This window comes from Dendronephthya gigantea, unplaced genomic scaffold (assembly GCF_004324835.1).
Source record: "Dendronephthya gigantea isolate DGI-Jeju-01 unplaced genomic scaffold, DenGig_1.0 000238F, whole genome shotgun sequence".
NCBI classification, from domain to species: domain Eukaryota; kingdom Metazoa; phylum Cnidaria; class Anthozoa; order Malacalcyonacea; family Nephtheidae; genus Dendronephthya; species Dendronephthya gigantea.
Window position 1 is genome coordinate 15,518 of NW_021163248.1, and position 17,480 is coordinate 32,997.

At 35.2% G+C, this 17,480-nt stretch overlaps 1 protein-coding gene across 1 annotated transcript in view; it reads left to right on the plus strand.

The window, feature by feature from the left end:
* Positions 1–17,480, plus strand: part of LOC114540521 (myotubularin-related protein 13-like) — a 37,423-nt gene that overhangs the window by 6,309 nt on the left and 13,634 nt on the right. Inside the window, exons 8-22 of the mRNA XM_028560642.1 lie at positions 4,025–4,099; positions 4,967–5,080; positions 5,516–5,566; positions 5,990–6,067; positions 6,149–6,247; positions 6,367–6,663; positions 9,349–9,498; positions 9,639–9,707; positions 9,802–9,967; positions 10,916–11,115; positions 12,217–12,403; positions 13,447–13,575; positions 14,971–15,144; positions 16,112–16,185; positions 16,361–16,556. Of these exons, the coding sequence (XP_028416443.1) occupies positions 4,025–4,099; positions 4,967–5,080; positions 5,516–5,566; positions 5,990–6,067; positions 6,149–6,247; positions 6,367–6,663; positions 9,349–9,498; positions 9,639–9,707; positions 9,802–9,967; positions 10,916–11,115; positions 12,217–12,403; positions 13,447–13,575; positions 14,971–15,144; positions 16,112–16,185; positions 16,361–16,556 (2,059 nt within the window). The remainder of the gene's footprint in view (positions 1–4,024; positions 4,100–4,966; positions 5,081–5,515; positions 5,567–5,989; positions 6,068–6,148; positions 6,248–6,366; positions 6,664–9,348; positions 9,499–9,638; positions 9,708–9,801; positions 9,968–10,915; positions 11,116–12,216; positions 12,404–13,446; positions 13,576–14,970; positions 15,145–16,111; positions 16,186–16,360; positions 16,557–17,480) is intronic.

The window sequence follows — 17,480 nt, forward strand, 5'->3', positions numbered from 1 at the left end:
ACATGGCGCAAGGCGAAATAAGATTTGGGGAATTAAAATTATCAATGTGTAAAAAAACAGCGCGCGTGAACCTTTCGGTCCGTTAACCCGGGCCTTCATCAGTGCAATTCAAGCGGTATTTTCTACAAATGAATGATTTGATTATGAATTAAACATGCAAAAGTTCAAGAACATTATGGTTTTAATATGTCGTATATTAACATGACAAGAATTCCTCCAGGCTCCAGATGTTTCCTTGCTTCAATAAAAATATTCGTTATGCGTGCACCAGTTATAGTTTCACACATGCACCAGTAAATATTTCTGTATCTTATGCAAAATTTATACTACGTTAATTTGTCCTTCAGGGGGCGGTTGTTCGAAAGGCGTTTAGCTTAAACGGCGCATAAGTTCAGAACGGAAAACAAATGTTATTTATTGGACAAATGAGCTGAAATATTTCGATGTATAGCTTGATTTAGCTAAATGGAAGTACATCTGTTCAATAATAGCTCAATGGAATTACATATTTAATGCATAAAATGCAGGTTCAGTCAATTCACAACATATAGAAGAGTATTTTTAGTGGCCCCAGATGCGACGTCAAGGGTCTAATTAATCGCGCAAAATGCGTGTGATGCATCAAAGGCCTGGCACGAGCGCTTATTTCTTAAAAAATGCAAAGAAAGCAAATTAAAAATATCGCGGAAGTCGTCCGAAAAAAAAAGGAGGAATTTCGTTTTAAACTAGTTGGCATATTTGTTTACATTTTCAGGCACAGCCAATCAGAATACTTCGTGTAAAATGACAAATGTTATTGAGTTGTTCCTTGTAATATGTCGGTATTTTTTACTGTCAAACCATACACAGTCCAAAAGCCAACACAAAAAACTTTTGTTCAACTAAAATAATAGTTTTGTTCAAATAAAAAATAAACAAAACATTGGCGAAATTGACGATCGCTTTTTTTATAAGCAAGGTCGTATATATGAGATTATATATTAAACACACGCTAGGAAAATGTTAAGGGTATATGAAATATATTAAATGAAAGGGACGTTTTGGAGCTTTTATCAAAGAGAGAAGTAGCGACCCGGAAAAAATACTCATTACAACAGTCCACAGCAAGCGCTGTATACAATGTTGTAACAACGTCGTCACAAAAGCTCACACGAAGAGTTTACCACTAAAAGAGGCGTAAATAGTGTGGTTAACCGATGCGGATAAATATATAATTTATTCTGTTTATATACCGGCGAAAGAACGGCAACTACTCATGATTATAAACATTTATGTACTAATTATACTTGACTGAAACTTCGACTGTATATAATGATATATACTTTAACGATCTCAAAGATAGTCGAGGCTCTTTCCCGCAGCAGAGAGGGTTCAATCGCGCACGATACTTACAATAGCGTCTAACTAGATCATGTGTTTTGCGAAGCCGCTAAACCTTTTGGCAGCCATTTCAAGAATGCTCAATCCTGGAAGGAAGCAACAGATGGGTCAGGAGCCTCGATTAAAGTCGTATTATTTGATTATCAAAAGGCGTTTGACCTTGCTCACCATACCATCATCCTGGATAGATTGAAATCCCTAGACATCATGAGCTCTGAAATTAATTGGATAGCAGATTTCCTGACCAACAGGCAACAATTAACGAGTCAAACTTGGAGAAGACTGCTGCTTTTCAGAATGGGGGAATGTCCCTGCTGGTGTTCCGCAGCGAACAAAACTTCGTCCCTGGCTTGTTGTTCTAATTATCAATGACTTAAGTACCACCAGTGTTGATGATCAATTCAAATTTGTAGACGATGTCACAATATCGGAATCCGTCCAGAAATTCGCACCAAGTAACAACAAGAATGCATTCACGGATATTCAGAAATGGTCTGAGGCAAATCACTTTCGCCTTTACAAGAAAAAGTGTAAAGAACTGCGTATTGATTTTAAAAAAATAGGGAGTTAATTACCCCCAATTGAAGTCAACGGGGAACTCTTAGAAGTTGTAGAAGAGGCGAAATTACTTGGTCTTACCATCACGCCAACCTTGAAGTGGAGCAAACACGTCAACAACATTATTTTAAAATCCTCCAAACGGAAATATTTTTAATTCAATTAAAGCGTGCAAGAGTACCTGAAAAGGACATCCTACAGTTCTATTCCACTTGTATTCCACTTGTATTCCCCCTATTTTGGAATACGCATCGACAGTGTTTCATTATGCACTACCAAAATACTTTAGTGGTGAAATTAAACGTGTCCAAAACCAATTTCTACGAATTATTTACCCGTCCGCACATTATAATAATGGATTGATCGAAAGTGGGTTGGAAACACACGCACGAAGGGAATCTGCCTGTAAGAAACTTTTTGACCAGATCTTAGTCAATCGAAGCCACAAATTGAACCATTTGATGTGTAGATCGGAACCTCCATTAACGTACGAGTTGCGTACGGAGAAACATTCTTATATTCCCAAATTTTTTACAGACCGTTTCAAAAACTCTTTTATTGTTAGTAGTTGCCCAAATAAATAAATAATTTAAATTTTTAATCTATATCTGAATACTATATATTGTAAATTTTATAACTATATATGATATTGTAACGTTTTATAATCTATATACTATTTAACTATTAGACAACGAGTCCGAGTTGTCTATGAGCGAATAGTCAACGAAGGCGAAGCCTGAGTATACACTCTGTACCTAGATATATTAATTTCGAGACAATAATCGATACACCGCAATTACACCGAAAAATAATTTAATTAATTCAATTTTATACGGTCGCGCGAGTGAATTTTCCCCAAACGTCTACCATCACGAATAGACAATGGTTGAGTAGCCAATCAGAATGTAGGATTTGTAAAAGACATTATTATATTCACAAGCGCCAGATATGAGGTATGCTGCAATTTCATTGGTTGGCTACTAGACAGATATTAGCTCATATCTGTCTAGTAGAGAAAGTAAACAAAATGGCGGGAAGATTTGGGGAGTTGAGTGAAATAGAAATCCAAGCCTAGTTGATATAATAGAACACCAAAATGCACCGAAAGGGCGACAAAGTTTGTGAATATAAAAAACAGTTACTCTCGTCGTATATGGCCGATAGCCAACTCGGCGCTACGCGCCTCGTCGGCTATCAGCTCATATACGACTCGAGTTCGCAGAATAACTTTTAAATAGTCGGGTGTATACTAAATTATAATTTTTTACTGCCATACTAGCTCAATTATTGTAAATATTTACAACATTTTTAGCCTACTATCACCTGTAATTACTACGTAATTCAGTCCTTGTAACTGCAATGTGTGTGAACTATGAAACTATCTATCTATTTAACACGGCAATGCGATCGACGGAAACGAAGCAATCGAGCTAGACGATGCGATCTAAGTTAATTGCGGTGATACGTAGGAGCATGTGGACCTAAACGGTACCCTGTCCATTCCATGATCACACGCAATTCTCAGCGGTGAATCCGAGTGGAGATAATATACACGCACAAACAAAAAACTTACCGAACCTAAAGAGAACTCACCTACCCGGGTGCGTGTAATTGTCCTGCAAACTAGAACAAAGAAAGAGGGAAAAGCCCCGACGCGAGGGGAAGAGAATTAAGGAGAGTTTTACGCCTCGCGTGGCCAAAAATATTAAGCATGTTTGATAAAAGATTGCGTGAATCGTAAAACTCAGTGAAATGTACTCGCACACGGCGAGTTATTCACAGAACTAACAGGCACGAGTAACCTTTAGCTCAGCTACTAGCTCTCTTGTGCCGCAGGTTTTTATGTATATATAAGACAGAACTCCATGGTTTTGGCACATCTTTAATTAATCAAATGCATTGCGCCATGCAAAGAATTCTTTTTAGCTGATGTATATGCATGTGTCAATTTTTCTGCATGAATAACATTAACAAGCCCTCTAAATCCCAGGCGTCCATGCATGTGGCCAATTTGTATAAGAAAATTGACAATAGGATATAACGTAATTAGCATATATCTATTTTCTGATAATATCTTTCATTACAGGTCCTCAATCCCAATTTAGTCGTGTCTGATCTCACTTTCCCACCGTTGGTCAACCCATCACCCGTACATTTGCAGGTATAATTATCAAAGGCAAGGTTGCATGCAACGAATGAATTTCAGACACGGACGCGTATTTCATGAATGTGCCATTTTTCCGCGACGTTAATTGTTTTGGTTGCAACTGTTGGCCTTCATGCATGACAACCTACAATTTTGCTTTAAAAGTTGTTGACTATACAAAACGTGTCGTCCCTTTCTTTCATATACTCTCTTGGCAAAGGACCAACTGACCGTAGACCAAATCCGCTGTGACATATACTGCATGCATTCTTTATTTTTGTGAATTAAATGCATGTATAGCCAAAATAACTATATAAAACAACGTGCATGACAGCTATAAAATAGACAAGAATATAACTCCTGACAAACGCCATTAGATCGAAACGTTTAAAAGCGTTTTTGTCTAATTTAGGCAGTTGTTGTAGCATGCAATTTGCTGTGAAAGTTAAATGCATGTGTAGACAACCTCGTTCTCAGGGCCATTTTCCTTCATTCTGGGTTGGGGTAAAAGGCCCTGGGATCGGACAGCCGCTTGGCCCGCTTCTGACTGCATGGTTAAATGATTTTTCCTAATTTATGTAATTAGTGGAATATTTTGTAATTATTCCGAAATAGTACAATTCCAATATGCCTAAGTGCGACCATATTATAGTTCTATGTGACGCCGCCATTTTGAAAATATTGCGCAAAATTTAATGATAAATTATGCTAATTCAAAATACCCACGAAATGTGGGTATTTTGAACGGCCGATCCCAGGGCCTTTCCTCTTCTCTCCTCTCGCCCCCATATAAAGTCCCAAGAGGCCCTGGGAACTTGATGTGCAGAGTTAGGTGTCATTCCTACAAGGCAAAATAATTACTGTTTGTATTTTATTTTTTAGGATAAAGAAATCCGTGCAATTTTTATGCGTCTGTTCGCTCAAATATTTTCAGGGTACAGATCATGTTTAAAAGTCATTCGTATTCATCCTAAACCGGTCATCACATTTCATAAGGTATATAGCATACATTATCAGCTCGCGTTTCATTTGCAATGTAAAGTACTAATTTATCTCTTGCGTGTGTTTATTATGTAGGCATTTTAGAGTGCCATCATTGTGTATAATTTGGTATATGTTCGGAATGGCGAGAAGCATATATAGCTATTCTCGACTTGTATAAATTTAATCTAAGCATATATAGCTGATAGTCATATAAGACGTCCACATTGAGACATTTCTCAATAGACCTTTCTTATAATGACGTCAAACGCGGAAAGTCTGATCTGATACAAAATTTGATTGACTCCACAAAACTATCAAGCGAATCAAACTTCGTGTAACATCAGACTTTCCGCGTTTGACGTTATTATGAAAAAGGTCTATTAAGTTTGGCAATGACATGCAGACATTGTATATAATATTGGAATGCTTCTACTTTTCATATGTTAGGGAACATTTATGGAAAAAAGAGGAGTTTTTGGAGATGATTTTTTTAACAAGGTTTGTTTAATAAACTGAAGTGTTACTGAACGCTTTTTATATATAGTTCATAGAATACATTGTGATATAAAGTTCAAGGAATCGAAGGAATACATAAAATCATTACATTTAAATGAAACTCTCCATGGTTGTCCGGCAGGATTTAATCTTGTATTTTATTTATGCCCGATAAGTACACCTTGGATTTTTCCATTAAATCATTTGCAGAAGTTTAATTATATGGACCAAAATGACATCATGATGATATCACAAATTTTAAGAATAATTCATTTGATTCATTCAATTCATTTGTTGCTGGCGTATATTTCTTAACTTTTTGACTAAATTTCACACATTCAAAAGATTTCAGGAGATAGGTCGATTAATTGAATTTCTGAAACGGCAATGAACTTGACACACATGCGTATGCATATTTTTTACAAGGTTTTAGATAGCATCAGTTTTAACCAGTTAATAACTGATCGAGGTCCTCCGCACCGAACATGTGATCTATTTGACGAGGTGAGGCAATAATATATTCCATGTAACATTCTAAAATACATATCTAGTTATCTAAGCTAGTATTTACCATTTTCTCCAAAGCTTGTAGCAAGCATTGATGAAACTTTGAAAAGTGAATTGGGTCTCGACGCTGAAATAACGTCGAATGTTCAACAGATTGCCAAACGGCTGTATGATAGCGTACGTATGTATACATGTATTACTGAAACCTATAGTACATTCTAAAAAATGTAATTCGAAGTTGAATTACCGAGGTATAAACATTTGTCTACATTTGTTGCCTTGTGGTTTGTTTTCAGGAGTCTAATTGTTCCCGAGAAGATGACATGCCACCTTTAATACCAAATATAAATGACGACCCACCATCTACATTCCCCATGCTTGATTCCTCTGTTATTGAAAAGTATTTGGTAGACGACCAAGATCACAGTAACTCTGCAACGTGCAAGACAACCCAGTTATCGTATGACAAAGTTCCGTATGGGTCAGGAGAGTTTAGTTTTCAAACCCGGCATTATATCAATATTCGAAAGTTAGAAGTATTGCACGACTGCGTGGCGTATATATTTGAAAACAAGATATCAGAGGCGCGAAAGGTAAGAATGTCATAAACAATACCAATCGTTTTTATTCAAGGTCAGGTTATCATTTGTGCTATATGGTAATTTGTGGATGCAGCTTTGCTTTCCACCGCTATAAAGAGACAACTGAAAGACACCTCAATTTTATTCACATGACAGATATATTTCAAAATTAAAGGAACTATTGCACTAAAATTATGATTTTTATATTCTCTAATGTCTAACTTAAATTTTGATATATAGCATGAGGTTTTTCATGCAATTTTGACTGAGATATCGCAGTTTCAATTTAAGTATGCATTTTCCAAAAGTGTAAAAATGGCATATTAAAGTGAGTTAACAAATCCTAGTATTTTATGGCACGTATTCTGTCTGTTTCAATGAAGTTTAACTAGAAGCATTTGACAGATGGATTAAGTTTTTAATTTTCTGTGTAATGACATGTTGGAAAGCGTTAAAACAAAAATTATCTATTTTGGTTTGGACTTTGTTCTAAATGTTTCATGTCGCATGGGGGATAAAATTCGTTCGGTAGCTCGCTACCAAATTTAACAAACAATCTCGCATGAATTCTGCTTCTTCTTTTCTTAATATGCCTCGTTTAACGATAGCTACAACAGCTAGCGTGTTTGAGTTTTCACAGAATATGCCAGGGTTAACAATGCTCAAGAAGTCATATCAGGAAAAAAGTTGAAAACGAACATTATCTTTTCTTATTTAATATGCCATTTTTGACTAATTTTTGTATACTTTTCAAAAATACGTATTAAAAGTAAAACGCTGATATCTCGGGGAATATTGTATCAAAATACGCATGGTATATACCAAATTTTAAGTTAGACATTCACGAAGCTAAAGAAAGTTATTTCAGTGTAACAGACGTTTTAGTTTTGAAGTTATACTCAATCAAACAGGTTAACCTTTTTTTAGCGCCACCCGGTATATCGGTATATGTATATATATATATATATATAATATATATATTATATATATATATATATATATATATATATATATATATGTATATATATATAATATTAATATATATATATAATATATATATACACCCGTTTGCAAAAACGTTGGCCGCAGATAGATATATAGATAGATACCCGAAATCTAATTAGAATTGCATATGTTGTGTAATATGATTGAAATCCCATGCAAATGTAATCATATGCAATTCTAATTAGACTTCAAGTATCTATCTATCTATCTATCTGCGGCCAGCGTTATATATATATATATATATATATATATATATACAGTCGTTATCAAAAAGGTTGTCATATGGAAATATATATAAATACGTAAATATCGGTCACGTGATTTTACTACATACGTTAATTTTATGAGAAATCAGTCGTGAAAATTTCTTAAATGTCATAATAAAGTGAACAATATTATAATAATAAAGAAACAAGTGAAAAGTGATATATATATATATATATATATATATATATATATATATATATATATATTTATGATATAACATTTATAGTACGCGCGTGCTGATTGGTCGAGAAGCGTGTTTCTATAACTGTATAGAAACACGGGAATTTTCCCGCCTAACTTGTCAAGCGAAGTAATGTAATGAGCATTTGTAATTGAATTGAATTATAATATTTGTAAAAAAGTCTTTTTATTGAGTTATATTATAAAAGAAATAGAAAACGTTTTTTCCTCGAAATAACGTGGAAAAACTCGCCCTATACGAGCTCGTTTTCCCACTGATTATTTCTCGTTCTCCCAAACTCCCACGCGTGTTTCTATAACTGTATAGAAGCACGGAAAATGTTTTCTTTTTCTTAAATGTGTATGTATATATATATATATATATATATATATATATATATATATATATATATATATATATATATATATATATATATATATATATATATATATATCATTGTGTTATCAGCCATTGTTATTCACTCGTCCTAAATATTATTCCCATTTGGTATAAAAATATTTTTCTATATACCACTTATTAACCGAATTTGAGGTCCATATTAGAAAAATATCAGACCGAGGTCTTGACAGTACCAACCGAGCGATAGTGAGGTCCGTACATAAAAGACCGAGGTCTGATATTTTTCCAGTACGGACCGAACGTATTCGGTTAATGAGAGATTTATTATATGGCATACAGTATTTACTTAATTTTTTTATACAACGCGCTGCAGCATTCTTGCCGACTCTTTCGCCAGCCAGTCAGTCGCCAAGCAAGCAAAGCAAGCACTGAAGTGGCTTCCAAAACTTTGTTTTTTACTCGTTAAATAAGAATAATACGATGAATAGGTATAATATTCACATGTTCCAAATAACAAAATATTATGTCCACAGTTGTATAGGAACATAAAGCTGATGTTACACGGAACGATTTTTAACGACAATTCACAATGTAAATGAAGGAAATTTCGCTATTTTGCTACATTGTTCGGACATGAAATCATTCGATACGCCAAGATCTTCTTGATAGTAAAATTCGTCCGGGTGGTGCTCTTCTTCGTCCATTTTTCGTCGATATTTTTCGTGTCAAAATTAAAAGTGCAAGCTGCTTGTTTTTGTTCAGAAATATGAGAGTTGGACCGTTACTACGGCAACGGTCTAATACTGGGGGATTCCATTAGTCACAAGAGCGCGTGCCATATAATAAAGATGGTTATTAATACTCACATTTCATGAATTTTTCAGGCACTTCCATCGGTCCAAAGAGCTTTAAAATCAAGAGGAGCGCAGTTGGCGTTATGCCAAGAGCTGGCAGCACGTTCAGAACAGCATAGAGCTGTGCTTGAACATGATCAATTTAATCTTGTTATTACGTTAATGAACTGTGCGTTACAGGTAAATAGGGAGATTTGCATACGTTTAACCCTTAGTTTAACAGGGATAGTTTTCAGAGCAGAGTTTGGAAGAGTTTGTGGTTGAAAATTTCGAATTTGATCCCACATATTAGAATAAAATGGGCCGTCTTATCTGAATAGGATGATGCAAGCTTGAACGATGGTGCTGTTGCCTCCGCTTTGCTTCCATTAACGTCGGAATTTTGTCGAGTAAGTTGCATATTTTGTACTAACACACAATACCCGTGGCATTCAATTATTATATATAGTTGGTTTTGATATCCCTTCTCTTTTATAATTGTAGAATTTGGCGCCCGGGGTAATGCAGTTTGCTTATACCTGTGTTCAAGACCATCCAATCTGGCAGAATGCTCAATTCTGGGAAGAAACTTTCTTTAGTGACGTGCAAACAGATATAAAGAAGCTGTATGATGGTTCGAATAATAAGAAGAGACAATCGTCAGATAAGTGTAGGTGTATTTATTATTAGGCCCTGTATGTTTACACAACCATTCGTTTATTAGTGCGAATTTTCAAAGAAACTTTGCAGTATTGTAATGAGTGGCGAAAATTCAAACGAGTAAGTCGGTCAGTTAGTCAGCCATTGTGTAAACTTTCCGGGGTTCATGATCAGTAATGTAAAGTTGTATATGATCAGTAATGTGAAGTTTTTAATTAAGTCAGTTTAACTTGTTTTATTTATTAATTCTCTATCCCTTTTGTTAAGTTCACAAAAATATTAAGGAGTCTGGCCTGTTACTGTAAAATTTGAAGCATTGCTTTTCCGTGGTTTGGGTTTGGTTTTAAAGGAAATTACCCCCCGGAACACCCGATTTTTTCTTAAACGTTGCAACAGCGCATGTGCCGCCTGGCCTTGATCAATATTCATGATGTAAGGAAAGGAGGAACGACGAGTGTTGCTTGAAACATTCCGGGCACAAAAATTGAATAATTCTTTGAGAATCGATGCAATTCATAAACTTATGTTATAAATTACGAGCATTCTATTAAACAAATATAACTTGGACTGTGGTTGTCTAGTTGCTTAGCTATTACAGGGCATGGAAACTTTACGCTATCCTTGCATCACTAGTTGAACTAACCAACCAGTTTGCTTTAGTTCAAGTTAGAGTTTTCAGTGAAAACAGAGGGTTACAGTGGAAGCCAGTGAATCGGTTCTGCTAATAACAATTGGATTGATTACGTTATGTAAACTCCAGGTCATATTAATTTAGAACTACAGCCAACCAAAATAAATTTAAATATTCTGCTACGCATAAATATTGATGCGGTATGATGAGAATTCTACTCTCGAAAAGAATGTTAGAATGAATCATATACCTATACCTCGTCCTCGGTGAAACACATGCTGGCTCCTTTTCCAATTATTTATGGCCATAATCTTCAATTTATTTTAGTATTCGCGAATAATGCAGGCTTGTTTGAACGCCTTTCAACGCCACGTACGTCAAGGACTAGTATGACACAGCACCTTCACAGTCCACCAGTGCATAAACATGATGTTGTTGTGATTACACAGTCGGGTGTTTATCAACAGGAAAACATTGATCGGGAATTGGGAGTGAATAACGAAGCTCTAGATATCGCTGCTACACAGGTACGATAGTTGTTTTTGAAGAAGACGGCCACCGCAGTAGAATTTGGGATTAATGTTCCAATGATGTTTGAAAAGCTTTCCAAAATTACACGAGTCCAATTTGTCAAAATTTTCAAACATGAGGTGGACGATTAAATGGTGCATTTTTGTAGGGCTTTATCGCGGTTCAATTTAACAATAAACACGATAGTTTTTTGTCAAAACATGCGCGTCTTTGCCGGACGTTTTATTTAATACGGGGTGTTTCAAGAAATTCGCGTTAAATCTAAAAATACGGAGTATATGCATGTGCTGCACAAGCTATCAAAGTTTGAAGAAATTTTGGGCACTCGCAGCCAGAAATTCCCTTAAAGCTTTGTCTAATTAACTTGACCTGAACTGAAGCTGAAATTTTTGTTTAAGGTTCTTCCCATTTTTTTTTTGCTTCAAAAACGTTAGAATACCTAAGTTTTAAAGATCTTACGTTTGCCAACGCGTGCACCAAATTTCTTTAAACTTTAACAGCTTATGCGGCATACTCCATATTTTCACTCAGTGTGATGATTATTCTGTTGTAACAATATACTATTCTGATAGTTGTTTTACTGTATTGATGATTCATCATTTTTTTTATGTTTAAATTGTAGTACCTCGGTATAGATACGCCCTCGCAATTATGATATTTCCCATTTCCGGCACACCCCTATTCCACCGTTTTGCAGTAATATATAATATGATAGTATAATTGAAGGTTTATAGCACCTGACGGTGAATTGCAATATGTTTACAATCAATTAAAATAAGGTGAATAAGCTTAGAATCGAGATCTTGGATCTTTTGAAAAATTCTTCCACAAATTTATATGCTGTTTCATCAAGACGCATACCTGCATTGAGCAATTCCATGAGAGTCACTTCATAATCTACTTGCGGATATATATTATACCAGAAGCTCCTTTTTAGAAGTTTTGATATTATCAGACAGGTCACAGGTATTGTGGTGTGCCAGACGGGGCAAGCGTGTTTTAGTTTATATAATAGTTTATATATAGTTCATGATATAGTTTATATATATATTTGTATACAAATGTATACAGACGGACAGATTTGTGTCTTTTTTTAGATGCGCAACTGGGATTCACTTTCCGAGGAGGTACAAAAAACAAATGTTACAAATGAAGAAAGTATCGTGTTTAGTCAGGCAATTCATTTCGTCAACCGTATGGTATACCTTATGATACCTTTGAATGTTTCACAACTGGTCAAACCAAAGAGAAGACGCATTCAGGAAACTGTACACGAAAACGCTGGTTAGTATGCCGCTTTTCAAATGCATAGAGAGGAATTTCATCACTACGTCAGTCGAATGTTTTAAGATAGTTTGTACTTTTTTTGCATGCAGGGGCCGATTGTTCGAAAGGCGTTTAGCTTAAACGGTGGATAAGTGTAAAATGGAAAACAAAACTACATTTATATTTATGAGCTGAAATATTTCGATATAAATAGCTTAATTGTCAATGGAAGTACACATTTAATGCATGCATAAGATGCAGATTTATAGTCATTCACAAGATGCATGAGAGCAATTTTAAACTTTGGCTTATCCACCGTTTAACCTAAAGGCCTTTCGAACAACCGACACTATAAGTATATATATACGCTTCCAGTTACACAGTTATACTTTCTTATTCTATCGTTTGTACCGTAAATACCTTCATGAATTTCAAATTTTGAACTGCCTATGGTAATTTCACTTGTCAGTAGTCGTGTGTAATGGCCCAGGAGTCGATTTTGCAAGATCGCACGATTTTATTTTTCCAAGCCCCGAATGTTCACTTATGCACGATGTCCGAGGCCAAAATAAGTCGTTTTAAACGAGATTTTTTTTTAATTCTAATGGTTTTTGCCCTAAAATATCATTTCAGGATGTCTAAAGAAGTAAAACCAGTTCAAAAAACACTGTTTTTCCTTAAAAACCGGCAAAGCGACCTAAAACAACGAATAGAAATTTTTATATTACAGATTTTAGTTGTTGCTAATGTGGTTGCTAAGGAGGCATCCATGTAGCCAACAGGCGCTTGGTTTAGAATCCGGGACATGAATTTGCCCCCCATTAGCGCGCTCTCTTTTTCGACTGATGTTTCCGATATCAATGACCCCTGTACTGTTATTTATATAATCTCCATGCAACAACTCCCCGAGGGAGCGGAAATGCATGTGAAACCGACACAAATTCGCGCGTTCATTCAAAATTAATAGTCGTTGATAACGACAAACCGAGGCTTGGCAATTCTTCGTATCATGTGAAAGCAGAATTCAATCCTAAATAATTCCTATCTTATTCATAAAACAGGGGCTCCAAAAGATAATATTGATGGATCTTTGGCTAATACTAGCATTGGATCAGACAGTCGGAGTAACGTTGCTAGAGTCGGCCAAAGTACTAATGGGTCCGTTGTTGATGTAACAGATTCTGGCACAGGTAAAAAGTGTTTCCCTTTTTTTGCAAAGGGAAATGTTGTTAAAATGTGTGTCGAATGTGTTTCCGTTTCTTTTTTATTTCAAACATATTGAAAATACAATTTAAATTATTATAATAATATATATATTAAAAATGATTATGAGCAATGTGGCCAAAAACAGTCTAAGACTTTTTATACAGGGTGTATCAGGAAAAACTAGAAGATTTTAAAATGTTCAAAAAATGATCATTTTATCAAAATATCTCAAAAATATATTTACGTCTAAGTATTTTGGCATATTCTGGCTTATCTAACAGTAAAAACTATATAGCAGAAAAATTAACCTCAAAAACCGGGAGAACGGTTTGTAAAAGCCTTATTTTTTACCGCTTGCGCAAAGAAAATGAGAGGTTAAAAATCCAAGTTCATTCAGAGAGGTGGAAGTGTGGACTCTTTTGCATGTGCAATATATCGCATTTTCAGAAAATTTGATAAACATTAACCCCGCCACGAAACGTTTCAAAAGTAGACTTTTTTCCTGTTTACTCCGCTCTCGCGTAACTTTTTAGATGCAAGAATGATTACATGCATGAGTGATAGTAATAAAACAAGAGTATTTATTGTTAGTTATGTTTACGTACGCTTTTCGAGTTAATTTTTCTGCTAGTTTTTACTGTTAAATAAGCCAGATGCTAAAAACAACAAATTAACCTAAATATATTTTTGAGATATTTTGATAAAATGATAGTTTTCTGGACGTTTTAAAATCTTCTAGTTTTTTCTGATACACCCTGTGTAGAAAAGTGCAATCGTGCCCTATATAAAGCTGATTTTCCACTATAGGGAGATTTTTCGCGCGATTTATTCTTTTGCATTGGAGCAATTTGTTCCAGATGGTTGCAGTGACAGTTCTGAGACAAAAGTAACATTTCGCTTTGCGCGAAAATTATCGCTACATGAAAACTGGTTCAAGTGTTTATACCTTGGCGCACGCTGATATTTAATTATTTCCTTGCATGAGCAGACGAACGCTAACGCTCTTTCCCGTAGGTATTGGAGTTTAAAATAAGGTGTTGTTGAATTACTTGATTTCTTCTATGCAGATATTACTGTATCCGTATAGGTGCATGCGTTTTTTGTGGGTAGCCCGTTCGCGGGAATCGCAGAAATGGTATTTCATTGGTATTTCATTGATTATTCTTATGTCTACTTTGTTATAACTGTATCCAACTAGCAAACTAGCCCATTTTTGCCTTTGCGTATGGCATTAGAACGTAAAACTAAGCATCATGCAGTTGATTTCCCCGCCATTATTGCGGCCTGTCATTTGACATTGGAAAAAACTTGAAAATCTTTGCCAATGCTTTGGAGGCTACCCACATGTATGCCTTGCATACCTATTTTTTATTTTTTAGCCCAAGGCAGTGTATATGGTGATGTACATAACAGTGATCACTGGGATGAAGAAGAGGATGATGGCACTATCACTAACGAAGTGACACGATTTGTTATTCGATTTGTCGATCGGGTCGGAACTGCTGCTGGTATATCCACAGAACACCTGAAGTCGTTGTACAGTTTGGTACCAAGTTAGTATAAAATATTGTTTAAAATACTTAAAAGTTAGTATAAAATACTTTTAGAAAGACACATTCCACATGCAGTCTCTTTACTTGGAAAACTTTTTCTTATCTAAAATAGAGAAACTATAGTGAAACATAGTTTGTTTGTTTCTATAACCAGGGCCGGAACTAGAACGATAATTGGGAGGGTGTTTATTGAAAGGGACTTACAGAAGAAACCGTCGGGCAGAACTATAAATATACCGTCGTTGACATAAAGTACATGTGACCACAAAACATGTTTTAATTAGATTCAAAGTTGTAACGACATTTTACAATTATATTACATGTGTGTTTGTGTAAAACAACTCCCGTATGAATAAACACCTCCCCTTCTCAATTGTCTTTCTGGTTTTGGCCCTGCTATACGTTGTGCTTTTACCAAAAACAAATTGCGAAACATGTTAGCAACTTCATAGTCATAATTCTTCATTGCATAAAAGATTGAGACAAAGCTAAAATTTAAGGACATATATAGTTTTTAATAATCTAAATGCATACTTTGTTTCTCTCTACCTTCACTTTCTCTGAGATATCACAAAGTGTTATCACAAAATGTTTTGTGTTATCACAAAAGCAAAAGCTATTGGATGACTCGCAACAGAATAAAAACACAAAATTTTAGTATAAATTTTATATATATAGTGACAAATCAGTTCAAATCAAAATTAAAATATAACATTTATATTACGCACGTGCTGATTGGTCGAGCTTCTATTTAACAATTAGTCGTCGAAGACGCTTCTACGTTTCCAACGTGGCTATATTTCTCAACAGGGAGGGTTAGTGGCTATATAGGTTGAAATTATTTCGCGTAGACCAATTTAGGGTTACATTTCTGGGGTTTAGAAGCAAAAAATGAATAAAATATGATTGTTCAATCACTTCTATACTTGAATAATGTTCAATGATTCTTTTGGTCGTCGTTCTATAGGTGTGGTAACTATGCACACGGAATCGTTGGAACCAGTTTACAGAGAGCATAAGCAACTTGCGCCAATTCGAAAGGTAATTGTTATGCTCACGCTTTCAGTACATTATTTCTTCAATTGTCTCTCACTTATAGTAGGACTATCTATATATTTTCCTGCCTCAACATGCACATACAACATGCATGTAAATAATATATAATACTTTAATCTTGGTCATTGGGACTGATATTTCATATCGAATATTTTTACAGGCGAAAATAATCAGACCAGTGATGTTACCCTATGAGGAGATGCAAATGGATGGACTACGGTGTTATTTGATTCCCGATGGTCGGGAAACCGGGACTGGTCTACATTATGGTGGACCATGTCTGTTTCCTGCGGAAGGAGCTGTTTTTCTTACAAATTACAGGATAATCTTTAAAGGAACTCCTGTTGATGAGTTTGGTAGGTTTTATAAATCGTAGTATTATTATACAAAGATATAGTTGGCACACACTGATTGGCTGCCGATCTGTCCAATAGAAAATAAGTCGTCATTACGCTATCCATCATCGTTGTTGGACCGCTCAAATAAAAATTGGCATTCGAGGATTACGAGATTTGCAATTTTGTCAGTTGTATAATGCAAGAATAATATGGAAAAATATTGTCCATAAATGAAAACAACACCTGCAAATATATTTTATAACCCCGCTCCTTGGCTGAGCGAATTTGACCTTTTCCACTTGTTATTTCCAGCACAAAATAGACATTTATCTGTTTGTTCAGCTCAAAATAATTGATTAAATGTTCAGTTGTTTTATCATTTTACGAAAATAAGCGGGCCAATGGAGGATGATAGCTTCCGACCGATCACGAACCGGTCCTCGGAAGATATCATATTATATGACATTCAAACAGACCATGCTAGTTATATTATACTACTAGAAATACATGCATGCAGCAACCCCTCGCCATTTCAAACGAAGCAAAATATTTCCTGAGCTAGCCAGACCTAACCTTCAATATTATGAAATGTCCTAAATGTAAAGCCGATAGCTGATGTTTCAAATTTTTCGGAAACAAATACAGTCGTAAAGGTGAAGTGAAATCACCCGTTTTCCTGCTGCTTTCCGTTGCATTAAGTTATAGACTTTCACAGTTTAAGTGAGAGTTAATACTTCATTATAGCTATACCTTCAAAACATCAAAACAGCACAAATAATATAAATAACCAAGCAGTGAACGTCGAATGTTGTTTTTCGATTATTAAATTCATGCAGTGATTGCAGTCGACTCTATAAACCTTTAAAGTGATATTTGTTATATAAAAACTCCAAAATACACTTTCAAGAACTCTTTTTGAAGTTAAAACGATGATGTAAAGCC